This window comes from Acomys minous (genome assembly GCF_964271855.1).
Source record: "Acomys minous genome assembly, chromosome: 9".
Taxonomy (NCBI): Eukaryota; Metazoa; Chordata; class Mammalia; order Rodentia; family Muridae; genus Acomys; species Acomys minous.
In genome coordinates this window covers 107,037,202-107,061,204 of record NC_140490.1, presented here as the reverse complement: position 1 = coordinate 107,061,204, position 24,003 = coordinate 107,037,202, and the positions used below count along the sequence as shown (strand labels likewise).

Sequence of the window (24,003 nt, the reverse complement as noted above, 5' to 3'; positions counted from 1 at the left end):
TGCTTCCTGCACAAGCCTTAGGACCTGAGTTGGGATCTTATGCACACACATAGAACCACACCCATAATAAAAGTCATCATAGGTCCAGATCACAGTAGCAAAGCAAGAGAGTCTAGCTGAGTTCCAGATCAGTGAGAGACCCTGTCTGAAAAAATAAAGTAGAAAAGAAAAGAGCTATAGATAACCAAAGCCATGCTGTGGCCTACAACACCCACCCACCCACCCACGCACACACACACACACACACACACACACACTTTTAATTATTGTAGATCTACCATCTACTAGCATTATCATAATACCATAGTATTTAACTTTTAGAGATACTGCAAGGATTGCCATGGGTAATACATGCACAGTGCTTAGAATAGACCTGATACTAGCTGTCTCTTTACATACTATCTTTTCATTTTAAAACTACATTTGTTTTGTGTGGGAGAGCATGGGCATGCATGGTGCCTATGTGGAGCCCAGTACACAGCTTGTAGGAGCCTGTACACTCTTACTCTATTATGTGGCCCAGGATTGAACTCGGGTCATCAGGCTCTGAAGCAAGCACCTTTACCCAGTCAGCCATCTTTCTGACTGCATTACAATCAAAACCATTGCTGAATTCAGAAGTTTGGGTTCATGCGAGTGTGGTCTGCTTCGTCAGACAGTGTCTACTCAAATGCCTTTTCATTCAAGATAGTGGTAAAATAACAAATTGAGTGAAAAGATATTAAGGGCTATAAAAATTCAGAATAAGCAGATTGTTAACTATTTGATAAAAAAAAAAGAATGGGTGTGCATGAGGTTTTCTGTGTGAATGACTGGAGTAACTAAAGAGAGTGGAGAGCCGCCTCGCCTATTCAGAAATGATTATAGATAAAACAAGGAAACGTGGTGTAGACCATCCAGACCAGTAAGCCAACATCTTAAAAGGCTAGAATGTAATGAATGGTGTGTGAGAAGGGGGGGAAACGTTATAAGTTGGGCCCTTTTTTTAATAACTAAGGAGTCTTTCCTATTTTAATGGAATTACAGCTATTGAGGTAAAGAGACAAAACATCTAAAAAATATCTAAATATCTACATATCTAAATATGTAAACAGAAATGAAGGTTTCAAGGATAGGGGACATTGGTGGTATGTTGGGGGAAGGAGGAATAATGGAGCAGAAAAGGTCAAATGGGACAGGATATAGGAGAGAAGCGAGTATAGAGAAAGGTAATTGACACTAAAGAGCTTTGAAAAGCTTATAGAGCATTATAGGAATCTGCTGTAAAAGCTTCCAAAAGTACAAAAATATACATAGAGAAAAGGAGTTTAAATGCTGTTACCCAGTTAAAGAGAGCAGTCCTCCCAGATACCATAGGTCATTAAATAAAAAGCACAGTAAATTTCTTCTCTTTGAATTATTGGCCAGTAAGGTACTATAACCCACCCACCCCCCAAAAAGTTTCAAGCTATTGCCGTTTATCTTGGTTACCTCTCAGACTTGATAGAAAAATCCTATTTTTTAAAGACATCACATACTAGAGTTGTAGGATATGGAAAAATCATGTTGCTACTTACTTCGAAGCTCAATCACTGGCTAATTTCCATGGTTCTGGAAGGTTCTATGAGTGCTAATGGGGGAGAAAAATCATCAAAAGTCTTATTTGTGAACACTGGAAATTATGATAACAAGATATGCCCATTGGTGTAGCAGTGGCACAGATGTTATGGGACTAACCAGCAACACTCTGCCTGCACTTAAAGTCCATGCCACAAAATGGAATTCATGCCCAGTATTGTTAGCTGGGCCAAAATCCCAACTGGCTAAGTTATAGATTCTAGGGGACAACCTAATACTATTGTTCCTCTAAGTGGACATAGAAACACACTGGCCCCTATGTTTTTATTCTTATAACCATAGATTAGTATATTTCTCAGTCCTCATCAGAGACACTGCTGTTTACATAGACGATGAGTAACATGGAGATTGACAACTGATCTACCTGCAGATAAGCGACTGTGTGGTGCTTAGTTCTAAATGAGGCATCTGTATCAAACCTCTTCACCCAAGGTTCAGGAATCACTGCGGTAGAGATGGTGAAAACCCTTGTTAAAGCCAGGGATAGTGGACTTTTGTAGTAAAGCCACATTTGACAGAAATGATAGCATCATTGAACACACAAGGTAATGACTACATGCATAATACATCATACCAGCCAGAATACAAACATGAATGAGGGAGGGTTCAGGGAATCTCACCCCGAGCTGAAGAGTTATTAGCAGCTGATGCAGACAGGGGCACGGAGAGCCAGTTTTTATTAGGACTCTGAGACACTACCCATGTTCCAACAGATGTTCTTATACCCAGGCACACACACACAGCACTTAGTGGGCCTTGTGGGTTTGGGAAGGAAAGGTGGTGGGGAATCAAGGGGAATAAGGGGAGAAATGAGGAAGAAATAGAGGTGAGTTTGACCAGGGTATCCTATGCATATGTCCACGTGCAAAATTCTCAAACAGTAACTTAAAAAACAACTAAGGAAATATTTGGAATTGCAATTATATGGCATACTAAGTAGAATTAAGACTGCTTTCTTAAGTATAGCTGAAGGAATCTAAGATACATTGCAAAGGTAGAATAGAACATAGTATCCAATCGTGGTTTAATGCTCTGTCATGGGTAAAGGAGACTTGCGTTATTTATCGCTTTTGATAATGCAGGTACAGATTTTTTTATGCCTCTAATTTTTATATTATGCTCAAGTTGTAGCCAAAGTTGAGAGATATGATAATCTATTAAAGTATTATTTAAATTGAAAACTATTTCCTGATACTTTGCTTAAATTGTAATGAAAATCTGCAAGGTATAAATGATAGTCAGACCCCAGTTGGCCATTAGTGCTTGGTGGTGCTTTGAATAGCTGCCGAAGTATCACCCCTGTTAGAACGTGGTGCAATGAAATGCGCAATGTAGTGTCAAACTAATATAAGTAAACTGTGTTTTGAGCATAGTGGAAACTTTTGAGGACCTGTTCCTAAGTGAACTGAGATTTTTAATAGTATAAGTTTAAAACGTCTCTTACATTGTATTGTGTGCAAAATATTATCTTCCGCTGATGTGTGTTCCAGGAATTCTCAGAAGCAGATCTTGATATAATGTTACTTACAAATGTCATAGAAGTATTACTTCATTTTTATCACATCTGGATTTTGTGCCATATATATGGAAGATATTTTAAAATGTTTCATGTTGAAATTTAGAACTATCTGCACTTGAAGTTGGAAAAACTAAAAAGACATTCACTTTTTGTTTTGCAGTGATCGGCACGTTGGTAAAATTTATTCCAAATGCTCTTCCTTTCTGGATTATGTCAGAATGTCTCTTAAGAAGCTTGGATTAGATGAGTCCAAGGTCAGTGTCCAGTTACACTTTATTCTCACAACATGCAAGCAGCAGTAGGTGGAGGCAATACAAAATCATGTGCTTTCTACTGTCTCCTGCCTATAAAAACTAAATTACATTGAAATTAGGACTCTATTACCTTTTTTGCAGTTCACCGTCCCTGTCAAATGTATAGAAAGTTTATTATTGTATATCAGCAAAAAGATTCCCTTCGGGTTTTTGTTTAAAAAGTGTGTGATTTCACTAAATAAAATCAGGTTAAAAAGCAGAACACTGTAAATGGAAATTAGAAAGAAACAAAGAAGAAATGATTACTTTTAAAATTACTTATTTGCAGTTTTGTGGCTAATTATACCTTTTGGTATTAAATTCAGCTTGCCTAGAAGTGTGAGCATTCTGTTAAGTTGTAACATCACAGTAGCTCTGAGCTAACATTGTTGATAACATTGTTCAAAGTAAATAGTAAGCTAGTTGGCTTTGAGGAAGAAAACTCAGCATAATTCAAATTAATCATTCACTAAAAATTAAAATCAACTGCTGTTACTCCTGCACATTATGTTGATTATAAATCAGAAAACTGTATCTCTCCGTGTCTCTTCTGGCTGATGAGATAAAATACTCTAACAAAAGCTTTAGGGAAAAGAGGTTTTTTTTTTTAGCTCTCTACTAGGTTGCACCCTTCCAGGACAGGGAAATCACTGTGGTAGAAGCTTAAGGCAGTTGGTCATATCATATCCATATTCAAGTACAGAGAGCAAGGAATACATCAGCTCACTTTGCCCACTATTTCGTAGTTCAGCGTCCTGTCCCGTAACTAGGAAATAGTGCTACACACAGTGAATGGGTCTTTCCACCTCAATTTTTAAATGTAATCAGTAAAATCCACCATAGACATGCCCGCGGACCGCCATGATGCAGACAGTCCTACTCTGAGATTCTTCCCGCGTGATGCTAGATTATGCCCACTTGATCATTGAAACTGACGAACCCAGTGTGAAAGAAAAACTTCCACACACATAATCATATTCCACTGGAGTTAAAGGATCTGACTGTCCACTGCACTGCTTGTCATTGTGGTGCTTGTTTGTTTACTTAATAAAGCAGCTAGACTAGTAGGAGTTTGGGGTTTTTTGTGTTTGTTTGTTTGTTTGTTTGTTTTTTGCGGTATCCCCTATCAGATAGTTAAGAAAGAACTGTTAGATTTAGGAATAAATAAATGAAAAGATACATCTAAAACTCACCCAGTATCTGTACATAATTGCTGACTGCGCGACACTACTTACTGTTTACCTCTATTTGTGTACTATTAGTAAAGACATAATTAGTGTAATTCCCACACATATTTTCACTTAAGAAGATGAAGCCACTTTTCCTTTTGTGTGGATGATTCTGCATATACACTGTGTCATACTCAAACTGAAAACATACTCTCCTTTTCCAAAAACGACACACACTAACAAAAAGAAAAAAACCATAAGGATAATATTTATCCTTCCTTCTGTCTTGTCTTCTCAAGTTTATTACTGTGAATAGTAACCACAGTGAAAGTTGTTTCATACGTCTATTAATATGTAATTAATAGAATGTTATGATTAACATTTATTAAGAATTTACTATGTGATAAATGCTATAAGATTATGAGATAGTCTCATTTACCCTTCACAAAAACATTTCCAATAGACAACTGGAATTATAAGGCAAACCCCTGATTCCCCAAAACTGGAGAGATACAGGAGACCGGACATATAGGAGCAAGAAACATAGTAAGAAAACCTGGCAACTTATCAGCGGCTCAGTGTGGACACTTCTGAGAGTGAGCATCTAGACACTTCAGATGTTTGCCTCAGAATATAAGCCAGCTCTGGTAACCAGTGTAGGAAAGACCCCTCATTCTTGTGGCAGGGGAAGTGAAAGAAGAACCATTTTGTTCTTCTAAAGAGACAAATTTAATCAGAATATCACTACTAGAGTTTTATCCACACCCAACTGAACAGGGCATGGGAAGTATCCGGTATAAGACAGTTCTGTCAATTCTGTCCCTCCCAGGAGGGTGTGAAATTAATGAGAAGCGCTGGTGAATTTCATAGTCCAGAAACAGGTTCAGTGACAGACAGATCCAAGCATAAGTGTATGAAATACTTCTTACCACCACACTACTAATGGCATATTCAGAACAGTACTTTCTATGTGGTATACTGTTTTTGAATACCAAAAATTTATAAGACATGCTAAAGACAATAAACAATTTGAAGAGATGGAAGTCATCACAGCCACACTGAGGTATGACAAGCACACTAGAAGTGGTAATCTCCAGTTGTAAATAGAGAAATAAGCTAAAAGTCCGAATTAATAAACTGGACATCAGACAAGAGCAGATGCACAATATAAGCAAAGAGATTTTGGACAGTCTTAGGTAAAATTACTAAAAAGATGTAAGAAATAATTAAAAATATTATACCCAGGCAGAAAGATTATAAAAGCCAAAGGTGGTAGATGACACCAAGGAAGCAGAGCAGGCCTCATACACATAGAAACTCACACAGACTGACAGCACGCAAGGCCGGTACAGGTCCCACCTAGAGAAAAATCCTTCCCACCGAGGAGAAGTGGCCCCAGTGTCTCACCTCTAACCAAGAAGCTGGGAAGGGAACAATCTCTCCAAGGGAGTGTGACCCACAGTCTCTGCACGCAACATGCTTAGGAAAAGTTGCCCAACAACAAAACAGACTCTGTGGGCATTTTGCTCTTTAGGTAGGGAAGGGGTGTTGTCCAGGGGTTGGTGGCCTTTTTGTTTTATTTTAATATTTTTTGTCTTTTTTCCCCCATTGTTTTGTTTCTGTTTTTGGAGACAAAGAGAGAAAGAACATGAGATGCTAGGTGGTAGCAAAATGGAGAGGGTCTGGAAGGAGTAAAGGAAATGAAAAAAAAAACATATTACATGGGGGAGGGGAATATTCCTCAGTAAACGAGTGCATGAATGGATAAATATTACTATAAGCAGAAGGAAGAAAATTTTGCCACTTACTAATATATAGAACACAGCAGAGAAAAGAACCTAAGAGGCTAAGGCTATGTGTGTAGCAGACTCATAAAACTAAAACTGAAAACAAAGGAAAAAAAAAAAAGCAAAGGAATCCAAGGACTGGAGAAACTAGATGAAGTATAAAGACGTTGTAATCTTATCAGGATGAAGAAAATAAAAGGAACAGAAGAAATACTTGAATTGCTAGTGATGTCTCCCATTGGCTAGGTACCAAACCACAGATCCAGAAAACTGAGACCACCAAGCAAGACAAGTAGAAGAAAACTGCATTGAGACAGATACCTTTAATCAGCAGAAAGTTAAAACTAAAGAAACAGAAGATGAAGATGTTCCTTATATTTTATCTATGGACAAAATATAGAGAATTCCACCTAAGTTCTCAGAAGCCACACAAACAGTGAAAAGGGAAAGGAAATATTTTAAATGTTGAGAGAGGGGGCATCGACATATAGTTCTTTTGGCTGTGAAATTATTATACAAAAAGCATAACATTTTTCAAGCTAATAAAAATTAATTAAATGATGTTACAGACTTCAAGTGAAATCTGCTCAAAAATTGAGCTGGATTCAGCATTCAATACCCTGTAATGCGGCACAGCATAGTAACAGAATGCAAAAGCAAAATTACATAATCATATGGATGGATACTTTTCTTAAAAAAAAAAATCATGGGAACTTTTATGGTAAAAAGCCCCAAAGAACCTATTTACAACACTACATTTAGTACGAGAAACTCAAATTTTTCTCTGTAAAATGAGAAACAAGATTTTTTTTTCCCTTCATGCTTTTCAGCATCATACTATAATTACTGGGTAGTTCAGTAAGAGAAGAAAAGGAAGTGAATGGTATTCTGACTGGAAAGAAAGAAAACTATTCTTGTTCAAGATAACATGATAATAGTCTTTTTAAAACATCTAAAGAGATAATAAGCAACTAAAATAATATTAAACAAGGTAGCATATAAAGACAATATACAGAAAATTATTTTTCTATACCAACAATGAACAAGTAAAAATTGAAATTAAGATACATCAGCATTTACTTAAGTACCCTCTCCCAAAGTGAAATATACAGGTTTTTTTCTAATAAAATACAAATAAGATGTCTCTAAAGTACAAAAGTGAAAAATAAGTAAGAGGAGAGATAGTCTGTGTTCACGGATAGGATTATCCACTATTCTCAAGATGCCAGTGCTTCCCAGCTTGGATCTATGTCTCAGTACAATCTCAGTCAATATTGCAGGAAATTATCTTGTAGATACAGAAACTGTTTCTAAGTCTTTTGCAGAAAGGTAAAAGAATCATAAGAAGGTTACAGTATTAAATGAAAAGAAGCCTTTACCAGTTGTTAGTGGGTGGCTTTAAGATACACTATACTATAATGACAGGTTGGTATTTGTGGAGTAGTAAACAGATGGATCAAGGAACAGCATTGGGAGCCCAGAAATAGGCTCACACAAACGCAGCAAAGTGGTCTTTGGGAAAGTGACAAAGACAGTACAAAACAAACAAACAAACAAAAAACACTTCACCATGTAGTGTTCAGACAGATTTTCTATTACAATCACTTGATCTATTTTATTTTGTTTTGTGTTTTAAACATAAAGTGATTATGTTTAAGTAATAGAGGGAAAACGAAAGTATAAGCTAAATTATATTAGGAAAGAAGAGGGCCAACAAACAATTAGGGTATAAAATAATGGTGTACTAGGGAAAAGAAACAAATTGATAAGAATACGTTTGTGGGTGAGGTGTTTTGATTTTAAGCAAAAGAAATTTCAGAAATAGTGTCTTTTAGGCCAGAGTGTTTGGGAATAGGAAAAGTGTTTTAAAAAAAAAAAAACAGTTGTATTCCTATTATTAAACAAATACTTCATTTTACCTATACATGAAGGAGAGATAAACCTGTTTTTGTTATGATCCCAAGTGTGGGATTGGAACAGTAACGTGAGAACAGGTGAGGTTAATTAATCCACTAGCAGACCAACCACCTCATGTGGGAGCTTGATTGTTGCCAACTGAAAAGATCCCATGAACAGACTCTGGGAGGAGATACACAAATGAACCCAAAACTGGAGGTGGAGCCTTTGGAGACTTGGGATAGTTTTGGCTGTTCATCGCTCCACTTGTACACCATGAAATTGAGGTATTAAAATTAAAGATTTCACTATAACACAATAAATATTTATAACTATTTTGGAAAGAAATTTTCACATGAAATCATAAACGCTGTGCAAAATTTTAATTTTTATTTATACCAAAAGAAAGCTTTGACTAAATTCATAATTGTTTATTAATGATATTTCTGTATAAATGAATGGGTGGCACATTACTGGTATGCACTTAACAGTGCAGGCAAGTGAATCACCTAGAAAATTCCTACACTCTGCTTAAGTTTGAGTCACAGGAAATTATATTAAACATGAAGGGAAAACTAAGATTCCCACACATGGTCTTTCCAAAGGACACCAAGGCTGCATACGCTGGATGCACAGTGGCTCTCACAGCGGCAAGTGTTTCTCCAGGAGTCTGGAGTCAGCAATGGACTTTGCTCTGAGAGCCTTTTTCCAACTCCACACCCTGACTTGTAGAGAGAGGCTGCTCTGTGCTCTCAGCAGCACCTCTGGCCTCTGTCCACTAGATGTCAGCAGTAGCACAATGATTTAAAAAAAAAAAAAAAGGCCATTCCCAGAATCGCCCCCTGATTTTAAGCTTTTTTGTTTGTTGCCTTTATAATTTCATCTGAGATCACCTAACAATCCCATAGTGTGTCTGTGTTTTAAACTGCTGTTTGCTATCAGCAAGTATGGAAAAGAAAAGGGGAAATGATTATAGTATACTGTGTCTATGCTTAAAGACTTATTTTAAATGATCCTTATTTTGATCTTTAGTTTTTATTAATTGTAATATCCTTGGAGTGATGTTCATTTACCCCCTTCATAAAGTATGGCTTATTTTAAAAGTATATTTGCTATTATTCAGTTAAGTTAAGCCTAAATACGTACCTCTGAAAACAATAAATTGTGGTACAATGTCAGGTACCTTATGGCAAATAGTAGGATTCTCTTCTTTGGGGAGGCTGAGTAGCATTTCACTCTGTGTATGTGGTGTGTGTGTGTGTGTGTGTGTGTGTGTGTGTGTGTGTGTGTGTGTGTGTGTGTGTGAGTCTGTGACTGCGTATGTCACACATGGACACAGATACCACAAGGGGTTGTTTGGTTTTTTTATCCATTAGTCTGTCAATGAAACAGTAGGTTGTTAACATATCTTGGCTCTTATGATTAATGCTGCAGTAAACATGGGAGCATAGATATTTTTCCAAGATGGCGATCTCATTTCCTTTAGATATATGCCCAGAAGGAATGTGGAATCTCAAATCTTAATAATTTAATTCCAGATATGAACGAAGAGGAGAAAGAAGGAGGAATAGCCCCCATAGTTTACCTTTCATTTTTTAAAAAAATCAAAACATCTATTTTACTTAAAATTCAAATTCCCAAAGATTATTATGTACATAATTTTATTATTTCTAAAAGTAACATATATATACATATATATAAGTTCTATCTTCTCTGTTTCTACAGAGGAACACGGTGTCAATAATCTTTTAAGAAATAGTATGGGAAGTTTCTTGGTCAGCCTAAGAATGCCATGGCCAATTGAGCCTCTTTGCCACTGGCTTTCTCTCTCCATACTTGATTGACAGGATTTAAGATATTATTAACCTTACCTCCATAGCCACCTCTTTAAATATTTTTTCTCTCCTTCCTTTGTGAATTATACGAGGAATGATTTTTGTTTCTTTTTGTTAGAATATATGTTGTGCAAGCTGGTTTTAATAGCGCTTTTTGTTCCGTATGTTACTCACTCCAGCACCAGCTTCTCTTGCACCCCCTCCTGTGTAGACTCCTTTCTCTTCTCAAATAACAACCCCCTTAATTTTCATGTCTCATCTGTCTTAAGTATATGTATGATGTCTATTTATCTATGTTTGTCTGATAACTAGGTTTCATATCTGAGGAAAAAGTATGTGATGTTTGTCTTTATGTGTCTGGCTTATTTCACTTACGATTACAAGTTCTGTTCAATTTTTTGAGAGTGACAGCATTTCATTCTTCTTTATATCTGAATAAAACTGCGTTATATTTCGATTTCACAGCTTATCTGTTTGTGTCTTGATGAACACTTAGGCTTATTCTATGACTCAGTTATTGTGAATTGTGTTCCAGTAGTCATGGTCAGACTCATTTCTCCTAATAACCTATACTCCTATGCGTGGCATAGCTAGATCATATGGTAGTTCTGCTTTTAGTTTCAGGCATGGTTTTTTTATTTTATTAATTTATTCTTGTTACATCTCTATTGTTATCCCATCCCTTGTATCCTCCCATTCTTCCCTCCCTCCCGTTTTCCCCTTACTCCCCTCCCCTATGACTGTTCAGGCACTGTTTTTAGAACCGTACTGTATTCAGTATATATTTGTCACCTATATCTTTTATTATTTGACGTATAGCTCTTCCACTTCTCCTAACCTCTTTAGTCTGTATGATGTATCACACCTATTGATTTGTATATATTAAATTATGCTTGCTTCCCTCAAGTAAAATAAACTTGATTATAGAGTATGCTTTGTATAAGGTATTGTTGAATCCAGTTTGCAATCATTTTCTTAAGAGTTTTTATGGTTATTTGTGTTTCATTTTCATTTAATTCTAAGAATTTTTTAGTTTCCTTCTGGATTTCTTCAGTGGCCCTCCACCCTGTCATTTGGGAGCACAATGCTTGGTTTCCATCTGTTTGTTGAGTTTCTGTAGTTTCTCTTACCATTTCCTACTATTTTTATTGTATTTAATTGTTATTTCGTCTTAGTGGCCTGTACTCTTTAGTAATATGCAGCGACTTAATGATCTCTTTAGACTGTATTTATCTTCTTTCCTTTATGAGTTACAGTCTAGTTTCCTGTCATTCACTTGATACACAGTACCACATGCTTTGGTTTTCTGTGGTAGTCTTTATTGCTAAGCTGCATTTTTTTTTTTGTCTTTTTTTTTTTTTTTCGAGACAAGGTTTCTCTATGTAGCCTTGGCCTCGAACTTACAGCAATCTGCCTGCCTCTGCCTCCCAAGTGCTGGGATTAAAGATGTGTGCCACCACCCCACGGCTAAGCTGCATCTTTTAAAACAAATGGCTGCATCTTCTGATTTGATGCCGTCAACTAGTCTACATGTCTCAATTGGAGCACTGAGAACATTAGCATCCATCAAAGTTAATATTGAGATGCTTGCTGAGTTCTCTTAACTACATTTCTAGTTGCTCTGATACTGTCTTGTTGTTTTGTTTTTCTTTCTTCCTTTTTATCTTAGACTGTGTTGATTACTGAATTGGGATTGCTTGAATCTATCCTAGACCTCATTAAATAGATTTATCTTCATATGTGTGTGTTTATATGTGTGTTTATACATGGGGCCCCTGGAGGCCAGAAGAGAATGTTGGATCCCTTGGATCTCTGTTACAGGCAGTTGAGTTGGCCAGCATGGATGCTGGGAGCTGAAATCTAGTCCTTTACAAGAACAACAAATGCTCTTAACCACTGAGCCCCATAATTCTCATTTCTTAATCTGTTCCTTGTGAACTGTATTCTTCCATACGCTCTTGTGTTGTGACTTTCTTCCTCCTGCAAGGAATTTCTTCAAGTATCTTCTGTAATGCTTTCTTAGTGGCAGTGAATTGCTTTCATTTGTGCTTATCTTGGAAAGTATTTTAAGCTATATTTGCTAGATAAAATATAATCTATCTTGACAGTTATTTGCTTTCATGACCTGAACTATATCTTCATGTGTTTCTGGTTTTTAAGCTTGTTTAAATTTTATTTGTTATTATTATTGTGTGTGTGTACATAGGGAGAGGGCTCATACCTTGGTGCACATGTGGAGATCAGAGAACAGCTTTGTACAGTCAGTTCTCCCCCTCCACATTTATGTGGGTTCCAGGGATTAAATTCATCACGCCAGCCAGCACCTTTATCCACTGGGCCACTTCACAAGGTGTTTAAGCTTTCTGCTAAGAGATAAAGCGTTGTTCCAGTGTGTTTGACATAGGAAGTGGTGAGTTTATCTCTTGCTGCTTTGTTTCTTTGTACTCTAGCTTTAATGTTTTAAAAATGTATGTCTCAGAGAGATTCTTTTCTGGCCATCACTATTTGGGGTTCTAGATTGCCCTTTGGTTATTCCTTCCTTTATTCCCTACATTTGAAATTTCTGTTATTATAACTGCAGCAAGTGAATAGTTTTTATATTAATCTTAGTTCTTGAGCTAATTCTGTACTGGTCAGTGGTATCTCAGCAACGTTAGTCTCACCATCTAGTGATAGGAAACAATTCCATTACTAAGTCATCTGATCACGTGTGAAGTGGAAATAACCTATGAATTATTACAGCTCTTATGAACTCATGCAGGGTTCCGTCTAAACTGTATTAAGGCCACTTTGCTACTCTGCAGTCCCTCTTATAGATCTTTTTTAAAAACAAAATAAATAGATAAAAAGAGATAGATCTCCCTTGAAATATAATTTATGTGGATATTTTTATCAGTACTTTGCTATTGCTGTAATGAAACACTATGACCAAGGCAAACTGTAGAAGGAAATGTCATTTGGCTTATGGTTCCAGATTCTGTCCTGGCAGCAACAGGCATGGTAGCAAGAGCAGTTGAGAGCTCATTTCCTGAATCTCAAGAGGAAATACAGAGCATAAACTGGGAATGGTGTGTGACTTTAAAATCCCAAAGCCTGTCCCAATGGCATACTTCCCCCAGCAAGGCAGAATGACTAAACCTACCAAACAATTTAACCAGCTGAGCACCAAGTACTCAAATACCTCAGTCTCTGGGAGGACATTCTCACTAAAACCACCACAATATCTGTGCACAAAGACAGGAAGCGTAACTGTCAACTAATTAGGTGTGAGCAGTGCATGGTAACATTCTTCTAAAGAGTAGATGTTTATCAGTTGGCAAAGACCATGCCCCCAAAAGAGGCAGTTCCTTTCCTAGTGGACAAACATCACCTGTTCTCTCACAAGTCTGTTTTCAGTGGGAAAATACCACACACCCTTACACAAGTCTATTTCACATCCCACACTTGGGATCAAAACAAAAACATGTTTACATCCACTGCAAGAACTAGCTTTGTAGACCAGGCTGGCCTTGAACTCAGGGAGATCTTCCTGGCTCTGCCTTCTAATTTTTGGTATTAAAGGCATACACCACCACCACCAGGCTTCAAGTGGACTTCTAAAGACAAAATCTAGGTCAGTGGAGAAGGAGTATTCTAAGTTAAGCCAACTAACTTTGTAGCCTCTATCTTCCCATACTTACATATTGACAGGCGTTGTTCACATGAAAAATGTTTGTTGGGGATGTTGCCAGCTCTGGCAGTTATCAAGTACACTGGCTGCGAAGGAAGAATAAAGGGGAAATCCATGTGTGCTAACAGATCAATTTATTTTTAAAGCAGACTAAACTTGAAGGTTTGAAATAAAGGCAGAAGAATTTACAAGTTACTGAACAGTTAACAGAAAGATGTTTCCATCTGAATCTTAACTCTTGAAAGTCTTCTAAACCGGATGAATATAATCAGGTGTACAAAATCCATTGGGAAATAACATATATTTTTTCTATGCATATATACTATACTAATATATAAGCTCAGATACAACCAGTATAATTCAACAAATTATAAGGAGGGTAGAATAAAGAGCCTACAATAATTTTTTATTCACTGTTCTCACTCCAATTCTCTTTTGAACGGACCGTTCCTTTAACCAGACCCATAGTCTTCACATACAGTTCAACTCATACTAAAAGCTTTTTCTAGAGTATGGAGATTGAACAGCAAGGAACAATAGAATTATTTTCAGTGTTTCCACCAGCCACTCACAGTGTACAAGGATACAAGAATGGCACAGGTCACATTTAAAGTAATTTTATAATGGCCATTATTTGTCCTTATATTTTTCTGAGTAATATATTCATACTGTACTGAATCATCACACTTGGAGCCACTTTGTAGGTCATGTACAAGTCTGCATTCAACAGTCAAACTTTATGGTGAGTGAGTCAGTTGCTTGCATCTCTGAGCTTTTTAGTGCCGGTTATATTATCAGAATAACAATATAAATCATAAATAAATGATGATGTATAATCAAACTGAGTACAAACAAAATTATTTTTATAAGGTGAATATCTTTGTAAAGTACTATCTGAAGGGGAGCCGGCAGATGAAACTGCTGTCAAAGTACATGTGAAAACCAGGCATGCTGGTGTACCCCGGGATCCCAGCACTTGGGGGGCCAGGCAGGAGGACTACAGACCTAAGACCAGACTGGGCTCTTACCTCATGAAACAAAAAATCAACCAACCAAATGAGAACAGCCCCCCATAGGCTCAGATAGGAATGCTTGATCCCCACTTGGTGAAACTGTTTAGGAAGGATTAGGAGGAGTGGCCCTGTTAAATGTGTCACATGGGGTTTGAAGCTTGAAAAACCCATGTCGTTCCCATTAGCTCCCTGGCTGTTCCTTTTGGCTGTTTCACACTGGGCTCTCAGCTCCTGTTCTAGTTCAAGATCTGCGTGCCTGCCTGTCTATTGCTATGCTCTCCGCGGTGATAGCCATGGACCCACCCTCTAATAATGTTTTTTTTTTCTATAAGTTGTCTTCGTTATGGTATCTCATCACAACAGTAGAAAAGTAACTAAGACAACATTTCAAAGCAAGTGAAAGAGGATAAGAGAAAAAACCTTGAAAAGATGTTAGGAGTTTTTTCATACAGGTGCAAATGTATCTTCTCAAATTCTTCTATGTCCTGATTCTAAATCTGAAAAATGCAAAAGTGTATCGTGGCAGCAGAAGGCCTCATCTCACAAATGTGTTTGTTAGAATCACAACTATAACATATTTCTGCCCTATGTCCTGAGATCAGCAGTTGAAGGACAGTGTGAATTCCCAATCTCTACATTGTTGATTTCTACAAGTATGTGTTTTCTATGTGGCTCTGGATTCTCCGTGTTGCTTTCTCTTTGTACCATTTGCAAAGAACCCATTACTGTGGGGTTTGTTGTTGTTGCTGTTGTTGTTGTTAGTTTGATTTAGCTAGTGCTTGTTGATTTTGCTGCTGAGGAGACATAATGTTAGAGAACTGTGTTGTGCTGGGTTTGGGGGACCTGTGACCTAGGGCATGTCTTTGTTTCCTTATGTCACTCCATCATAGCTGTTGTACTTTATGAGACACGTAATTTAAGATTGAAAATGCCCTTTAACATTGGTCAAAGAAGTACTTGTTTCATACTATATTTGCTTATTTAGGATGTTCTGGAGATAAAAGATGAGAAAATCATGTTTATTCTCTTATTAAAAAATAAGACTATTTATGTCAACCAAGGTTTGACATTAAAGAGTATACATTACTACAGGTACATGTGATATTTTTAAAACGTCAAGTTATAGCTTCATATGGTGAAATTATTGTTTTGCAAATTTATTGATAACTGATATATTTTGCCACTATACTGAACTTGGAAAAAATTAACATAGTATTATTTATGAAATGGTGACTAACAGCAGTTCAGAAGATTTGAATGGAAGAATTTTCTTATATTCACTTGCTTTAAGAGAGTTCTTTACTCATGAGAGTTATCTTAAATTGGTATAATACTTGTTTTACTTTAGGTTATGTTATAGGGGTTTTTAAATTATTTAGCATTAACCATTGATAAACTTATTGTTACTGTTTTTATTTCAAAGGTTTCTGAAGAAGTCATAATGGACTACTATGACAAATATAAGCCTAGAATGAATGAGCTGGAGGCATTTAATATGGTAAGTCATATATATTTTTTTATATATATATATACATATATATTATATATATACACACACACACTGAATATGTTGCTAGACTCGAATATTATTAAATTTTAATATGGGCCAGCTAATCTGTTGGTGTGTGTGTGTGAGAGAGTTTTGAGTGTGTGTGTGTGTGTGTGTGTGTGTGTGTGTGTATTGTATCTTTCTGTAGGAAAACTATTTGGGATCATTTCCTATTTCAGAACTATATTAGGTGTTAGTAATGTCATAAAATGAACACATGGTAGATTTCCTTTAAAGTGCATCATAAATGCATAGAGAGATGCTTCGGAGTCCTTTGAACACATGTTGATTTCCAGAGCACTTACTTCCCAAGCGTTCCTTTTAATGAATTGCATTCTTAGGAGCCCTTTAAAAGTTTTCCATCCGTGATTGCTTCCTGGATTCCACCTCATGTCTCTTAGAGGGCATTCTTTTCCTATTATTAGTAAAGGAAAGCTTTTGATCTGTAGTATTCATTTTCTGAAGATGTACAGTGGGTATCGGGTATCTAACATATGTGAAGTTTTGTAGATACATTTTTTCAAACATAAATGTTAAGCAAATAAACATTTAATGTGCCACGCCTTTTATGTTCCCTTGCAGTTGAAAGTTGTTCTGGCTCCTTGTGTAGAAACCCTGATTCTTCTTGACCGACTTTGTTACCTGAAGGAACAGGTAAGTTAGCCTATTTTTCAATACCTAGCAAATATAAGCAAAAGCTGGGATAAGTTATTTCACACAAATTAGTAAAATAATGTCTCATGCTCTAATATATTTAATATTCATTTTATTTCCTGCTTAAGAGATACACATATGTACAGCAGATGTCTTCAGGAAAATTGCTCTAATAAACTTGATGTTCTTTTAATTATGTGATAGTTAATATTCATAGGCAGCGATTACAAGCAACCATATATGATTTTAGAGCCAAAATTAATTATGGCCAGACATTGGAGATCCTGTGCACACATTTCACTTTGTAAGACTTGAGCTTTTATGTGCTTTGGACATATGTGTTCTGTAATATGTCTTTCTAACCAATGAAGAGTATTTCTCTCCCACAGCCTTATTGTCTTATCTGTGTTGTGTCATCTGCTGAGCTGTGGTCAGTAATTGTTTTGAACTGTTGAATGCCCCTCATGGAATCAACTTATTGTCCACTACAAATCCTTTATTTTAACAATTTTATTTTTTTATACAGTGCTTTTTCTTTTCAAAAGGCTTCTTGAACAAATATGTTTTAAATGGTAGCTTTACATATTAAAGCAATTTTAAGTATTTAAATAATATACCTTCCTTAGCCACAATTTAACCTGAAATCACTGCAAAGCCTTGATTCTCAAATTGAGGGGTGAGATTTTCAATAACTATTGTAGCAGTTACTCAGTTCCCATCTCAAAAAATGCTATTGACCTAGGTCAACAGTTAAGTAAAATATTGTGCAACAAAAGTAATAGGTCCAAATAAAATGATACAAGCATTTGATTATCATTTGAATATTTAAATACTATTTAAGAAATTAGTCATAAAATCTAAGCTATGGAATATAAAAAAAAGTAAAAAGAATAACAATCTTACTTTTGGACTTAATTATTAAATATTCAGTACATTTTATAAGGATGTCAAACATGTAGATTGTTTATGTACATGTATGTGCAAATTATAATTTAAAACTATAATAATTGTTTAGTGTATATTTTTATTTATATAGCATTTTCTCTCTCTCTGTACAAGGTAAATAATGTTTCATTGTAAAATTGTTTGTTTAAAATACAGTATTTGTTATTGGCCTTGTTCAGCTTTTCTATATTGAAACAAATAATATTTTAGTAGTCAATCTCTTTAGTGTATATTTTTTGACATAACTTCTTGAAAATGAAGTTGTAAATGTTAATTTTAATTTTAAAAATTTAGCCTTTGGTTTCTACTTACATTTTCTATTACAATGTATAGTCAATTCATTTATGTAGTTTGACTCATCTTTATTTACTCAAAAGTGGTTGTATATATAAATTTCTTTTTAATTTTCAGGAGGATATAGGATGGTCTGCCCTTGTGAAGTTGTTTGACCCTGTGCAGTCTCCCAGATGCTACGCTGTCATTGCTCTGAAGAAGCAGTGTGGTCGTAGCTGACACATGTTGTGAATCAGTCTGTTAGTGACTTACTTCAAAGACTACTTATCATATTATGTAAACATTTTAAAATAATCTCTATATTTTAAATAATAAAATAATAGCTTAACTACATAAAATTATAATTTTTAATTCTCAAAGCATATATTAATAAATTAAGGGGAAAGAAACTAGATAGCAATAGTGATTGAAGAGAGGGAACAAGGTAGGAGAGTGACTGTAGAGAGAAATAAGGGTAGAGATCAGACTTGGAGAGAGCAGGGACAGGAAGACAGAGCCTGCAGAGAAAAGAGAAATTGAGGGAAGAGAGAGAAACATCTCTATGACAAGCTGGAGACCTAAGGCTTCTGAGAGGATCTGAGGGGGAATCTAGCAGAGACTCCTTGTAGCAGGGGCCATGAAGACTGAAGAGAACACCTTCTAACTAGACAAGACTCCCAGAAGAAAGAAGAGAACACCAACACACCCACAAAATCTTCCACCCAAAATTTACCCTGCCTAAACAATGTGCAGGGATAAAGATAGAGCAGAGATTGAGGGAATCAATGCCTGGCCCAACCCAAGACCCACCCATGGAAGACAGCCAATCCCTGACACTGTTAAGGATTCTCTGCTATGCTTGTAGACAGGAGCTTAGCAGAGTTGTCTTCTGAGAGGCTCCACCTAGCAGTGCCTTGAAACAGATGTTTAGACTCATAGCCAAACAGTGGGGGGATATATATAGGGAACTTGTTGAAAAGTGGGGGTAAGAAGAAAAGGACATGGAGGTAAAATGAGCTCTATAAGAAGACCAACAGAGCCAACTAACCAGGGCCCAGGAGGGCTTGTGGAAACTGAAGCACCTGCCAAGGACCATGCATGGACTGGACCTAGGACCTCTACATAGATGTAGCAGATGGGCAACTCAGGCTTCATGTTGCTCCTCCAGTAAGGGGAGCGGGACTGTCTCGTCATGAACTCTCTTGCTTGCATTTTGATCACTTCCCCTTGTAGGGTCTACCTTGCCAGGCCATATGGGAGGAGGATGTGCTCAGTCTGATGCACCTTGATGAGCTGGGATGGGTGGGTAAGGGGCTCCACTTTTCTGAGGAATAGGAGAGAGGGGATGGGGGAAGAAGGGGGGAGAGGTGGGAGGGGGCTATGACTAGGATGTAAGGACAATGTATTAGTTAATAATTAAAAACTAAGAATTTATGAGAATAAGACCAGCATTCCTCAGTGTGCCAATAGAAGATTACAATTTGAATTTCTGTTCAATATTTGGGACCCTTAGTATTTACCACACATCACATCTTAAGCTTTATTTACTTAATAAAAGTAATGATAATCCCGAATGTGGGTGTTGTCAAATGCTGAGTATTATATGCACTTTTCAGAACACTGTGGAGTAGTTCTTCACTTTGCCATAACGGGGAGATGTACATATAAAAAGACCCATGAGCAGGTCAGTTATAAAACATGTTTGATCAGAGCATATTTTGTACTGTTTTAATATAAAGCATGGGTAGTGATATTCTATGTTCTTAAGAAAATGTGTGTCTTATGAGTAAGTATTCACTTGAACCAGTCTTGAGACTACTTGTCATACTAAGATGAAGTGATTGGGAGATGTTTAGGCAAATTAAGTTGTGCTCTATAAAAAGCCAGATTGAATGGGAGCCCTCTCCCCGCCCAGCACAGAACAGAAGATGAAGTTTCTCGTGTACACTATAGGGCTGGACAGCTGGGATAAGGCTTCCTCAGGCTGAGCCGGATGGCCCTCCTAGACTCTCTAGAAAAGAGAAAGGAACTGCTTTTGTAAATGTTGGAGCTTCTCCTTGGATGAGAAGGATTTTGTGTCTTTGGGGTTGTATGGAGTTTGCAGCTAATGTGTATGCAAATGATCAGGAACTGTTCACAGCTAGTACCTTCCTAGTGAGCTACTTAAAGCTACTTTTTATTTGATTAACATTCAAGTGTCTGGAGGTGGCTAGTCAATTTGAAAAATTCCTGTGTACTCGTTACATACTTTAATGATTATCAGTATTTTATCCATCCTACATCAACTTTATGAATGAACACATAAACACACCTCCACTGAAACTTCCCCTGCTAAAGAATTGTAAAGAAAACCCCAGACAACTTGGGATTTTCTTTTCATGATTAATTTATTATCTATTTCTAAGACCTAGGAATCTCTTTCTATAATAACATTAAGGTGTTCTCATGCACATAACTTTGATTTGCTTTAAAAAAAAAAAAAAGTCCTTATAGTGAAAATGATTAAGTTCAGGTTATTGTTTACAGGTCTGAGATTTTGCTGTTATTTTTTTTTTTACTTGTTTTGGGGGGGGGGGGCGGAGTGAGTTGATGCATGTATGCCACAGCAGTGTGTGCAGGTTAGGGGATGACTTGTGGGAGTCAGTTCTATCATTCCACGGTGTGAATTCCCAAGAATCAAACTCAGGCTATCAGTCAACAGTGAGTGTCTTTGCTGTCTGAATCACTCACTGGTCTTTGCTTATGGGTTTCTTGGCATTTTGTTTTCTTAATCATAGTTAGTGACATGTGATTTCTAGTGCATTAAGCCCGCTTTGCTGTCCCATGTTTGGTGCTCATAGGATTGATGAGCTCCCTGCAGTTATGAGCCTAATGAACTAGTACAAACTTCCTCCTTCTACCTTCCTCTTAGTGGAGTGGTTGTGCAATATGGTCATCCCTGAAAACACGTTCAAGTAAAATACAGCTGAGTAGGTTATATTTAGAAATACATGTATATATGCATATACACATTTGATAACAGTTAACAAAAATTAGAGGCTATGAATTTGAAAGAGAATAGAGAGAGCTATATGAGGCTTGGAGGGAAGAAAGGGAAAAGAGAAATGCTTTAATTATATAATATCAAAACCAAAAATAACTGATTAAAATATGTATATGCATACAGTGAATTCACTTGCCATGTTTATACTGATAGGCTGAGAATGCTCACAGTTCTAACTTAACAGTTTATTTCATTATTTTTGCTAAAGTGCCTTTTGTTTCAACATACTGTCACTTTATTTCCTCATATTGTTTGCAGTATGTAGCTATTGCAGAAGAAACAGAAAATCTAGCTAGCCTTCTTTCTTTCCTTTTGTAATTTTACTTCTATAAAAATTTAACAACCTCCTTTGGCAACCAACTGTGCATTTAACATTCAGTTCTCATGATACAAAGAGCTCACATGAAACCATTATTGCATACAAACATGAACTACAACCATTATCAATTAGAGTTTACAATAACTCACCTGTGTTTTAAGAAACTAGCAGAAATTGAATCCATCAGTCTAGATGTACAGTAACAAAAGACAGGGTATGTGATCATATTGAGATAACATTCATGAGATTGCAACTTCACATATATAAATCCATATTCCAGTGATTGTAGAGATCCATCTCATAAAAACTGTCCTTTCAGAGTTTACAGTTCACTGGAGAGCATGACGCATCGGTAAGAGCACCAGTCTGACACTCACTTTCTGGATAACCTAAACCAAGAGCCTTAATGTCTCCCAGCTCATTTGCAAAAAGGAGTTTCATTTAATACTCACTTTGCAAATAGTGAGTGCTTACCGTATGTCTGTGATGGACTCTTTGGGTTATTTTTCAGTGAATAAGCAAGGCTTCAAAAAGAGACTCAGTAATGCCACCAGCGTTCTCTATTCTAAACACTTGAGACCGGATGTGTGCCTTATTCTGTTTTCTCAGATTTTGTTAATATGTGTATATACGCCTGCAATGTCTTATGGAGAGGACTCAAGTGTAAGCCTGCAATTTATTTGTGATTGATATGTATTGCATACAACCTGAGGATAAATTTTTCTCAATGTTTAATAATTGTGTCCATAAACCACTTATTTGGTATGGAATTTTCTGTGCATGGCATTACAGTGTATGACAGAAAATGCTTTGACTTTTGGATCTTTTCAGGTTAAGAAAGCTCAGCTAGAAGCAGCACAGCTTAGAGTCCCATCATTTAAGTCATGTAAGCAAAAATGATTTAAATTGGCTAAGTAGCTCAACTCTTTGCTGTACCTCAATTTTCTCATCTGTTAATTCTTTCCCTCATAATGTTGTTATCATTTCTATGATCGGTTTTTTCAAAAAAAAACCTTGTTAAAGTCTTCAAACCTAACAAAGGGAAATGGAGCCTTTGGAAAGTATTTAGGTCCTGAGAGCTCTGCTGTTGTAAATGAGGTTAGGGCGGGAGGTGGGGGGGGGAGTTCATTCTTTGTTCTTTTGCCTTTCATCATGGATGACACAGTGAAAAGACCCACCCCATCATCCAACACCACGATGAACTGTCTGGCTTCCAGAACTATACAAGAATGGATTTGTATTGTATGTGAGTAACTCAGTCTCAGATACGTTCACAACAACTTAAAACAGGAAGACAGTTGTTGTGAGGAATGTATTAATAAGTGCTACCAAATTCCAAGACGGCCATCAAAACATGAGATTAAGTTAATTAGAACTCACTGCAGCAACAGAGATGGCCGCCTTGACAGTCTTGACAGTGTTATTGAAGGGGAAATCCAGGAGAATATTTATGGTATCTAAGTGTCTGGGCTCCCTTGTGAAGAAGACTGCCTTTTGCAAGGGTCTGGACATCATTGTCCAAGATAAATATACATAGCAGTGCAAAGGTCTTGAAGAAAGTTTTGATAAGTACACCTGTTTGATAAGTGAGCTCTTTACCAAGGTAAGAAGATTACATTTCTGAGATAAGCTAATATGTAAGAATTGCCTCAAACAAAAGCAGTGGTTATTTATTGCCCTACAGCCTTATCTTTCCCAGGCAAAGTTTTCCTGTAACAAACAAATAAATCATGGTGATGCAGGTGGTTTCAGTTCTTAGACCCAAGAGCTCCATCACACTGATGCAGGTGGTGCAATTTCAAGAGCAAAGCACTTACTTCCTGGCTCTGACTGCGTGCTATTTAATACTTGTGTTAGTTAAGTGTCCTAGAGGGACAGAAATGGGAACTTACTCATGTTTATAGCATCGGATTAATAGGAAAAAGCATGCTCTAAATTCTAGTCAAACAACTTGCAAAGAAATTATCTGCATTTAAAGGTGAAATATCATCAAATGAAAAGCAAAGTTTTATAGCATTTTTGCTTGCTGAGATAATTTATTCTCTTTTAATTAATCGTTTGGGTTGGGGCTAGGGAATTAAACTCCAGGCCTTAAGTGTACTTTACCAGGTGCTGTACCAGTGAGCTATATCTGAAGGTTAATTCTCATTTTATGTAAATTTCTATCACCTATATTCTGTATTTTCTATCTTAGTTGTTTATCTGTAGGCAAAAACAAAGACTTAACACAAAAAAAAGTTATTTTCATATTATATGCATCAATAGATTTTTCTTTGATTTGTAGTTGTAGCCCTAGCACAGAGGCAAATGATGATGGTGGTGGTGATGATAATGGTGGCGGCGGTGGTGGTATACTGGTACCCCTTTTAAGCTTCCATAATTAAGCCAGCATCTCTTTCATGAAGCATGAAGTTTCATATT

The 24,003-nt window shown here is 36.6% G+C and overlaps 1 protein-coding gene across 3 annotated transcripts in view; it reads left to right on the top strand.

Annotated features, from left to right (window-relative positions):
* METTL25 (methyltransferase like 25) overlaps positions 1-19,490 on the top strand; it is a gene marked incomplete at its 5' end in the record, with an annotated part of 75,618 nt that extends 56,128 nt beyond the window's left edge. For all 3 annotated transcript variants that reach the window (XM_084794418.1, XM_084794419.1, XM_084794420.1), the window contains 4 exons: positions 3,297-3,390; positions 16,223-16,297; positions 16,931-17,002; positions 18,359-19,490. In XM_084794418.1, coding sequence (XP_084650544.1) covers positions 3,297-3,390; positions 16,223-16,297; positions 16,931-17,002; positions 18,359-18,460 — 343 coding nt within the window. In that variant the 3' untranslated portion in view covers positions 18,461-19,490. The remainder of the gene's footprint in view (positions 1-3,296; positions 3,391-16,222; positions 16,298-16,930; positions 17,003-18,358) is intronic.
* Between the last annotated feature and the right edge of the window lie 4,513 nt (positions 19,491-24,003).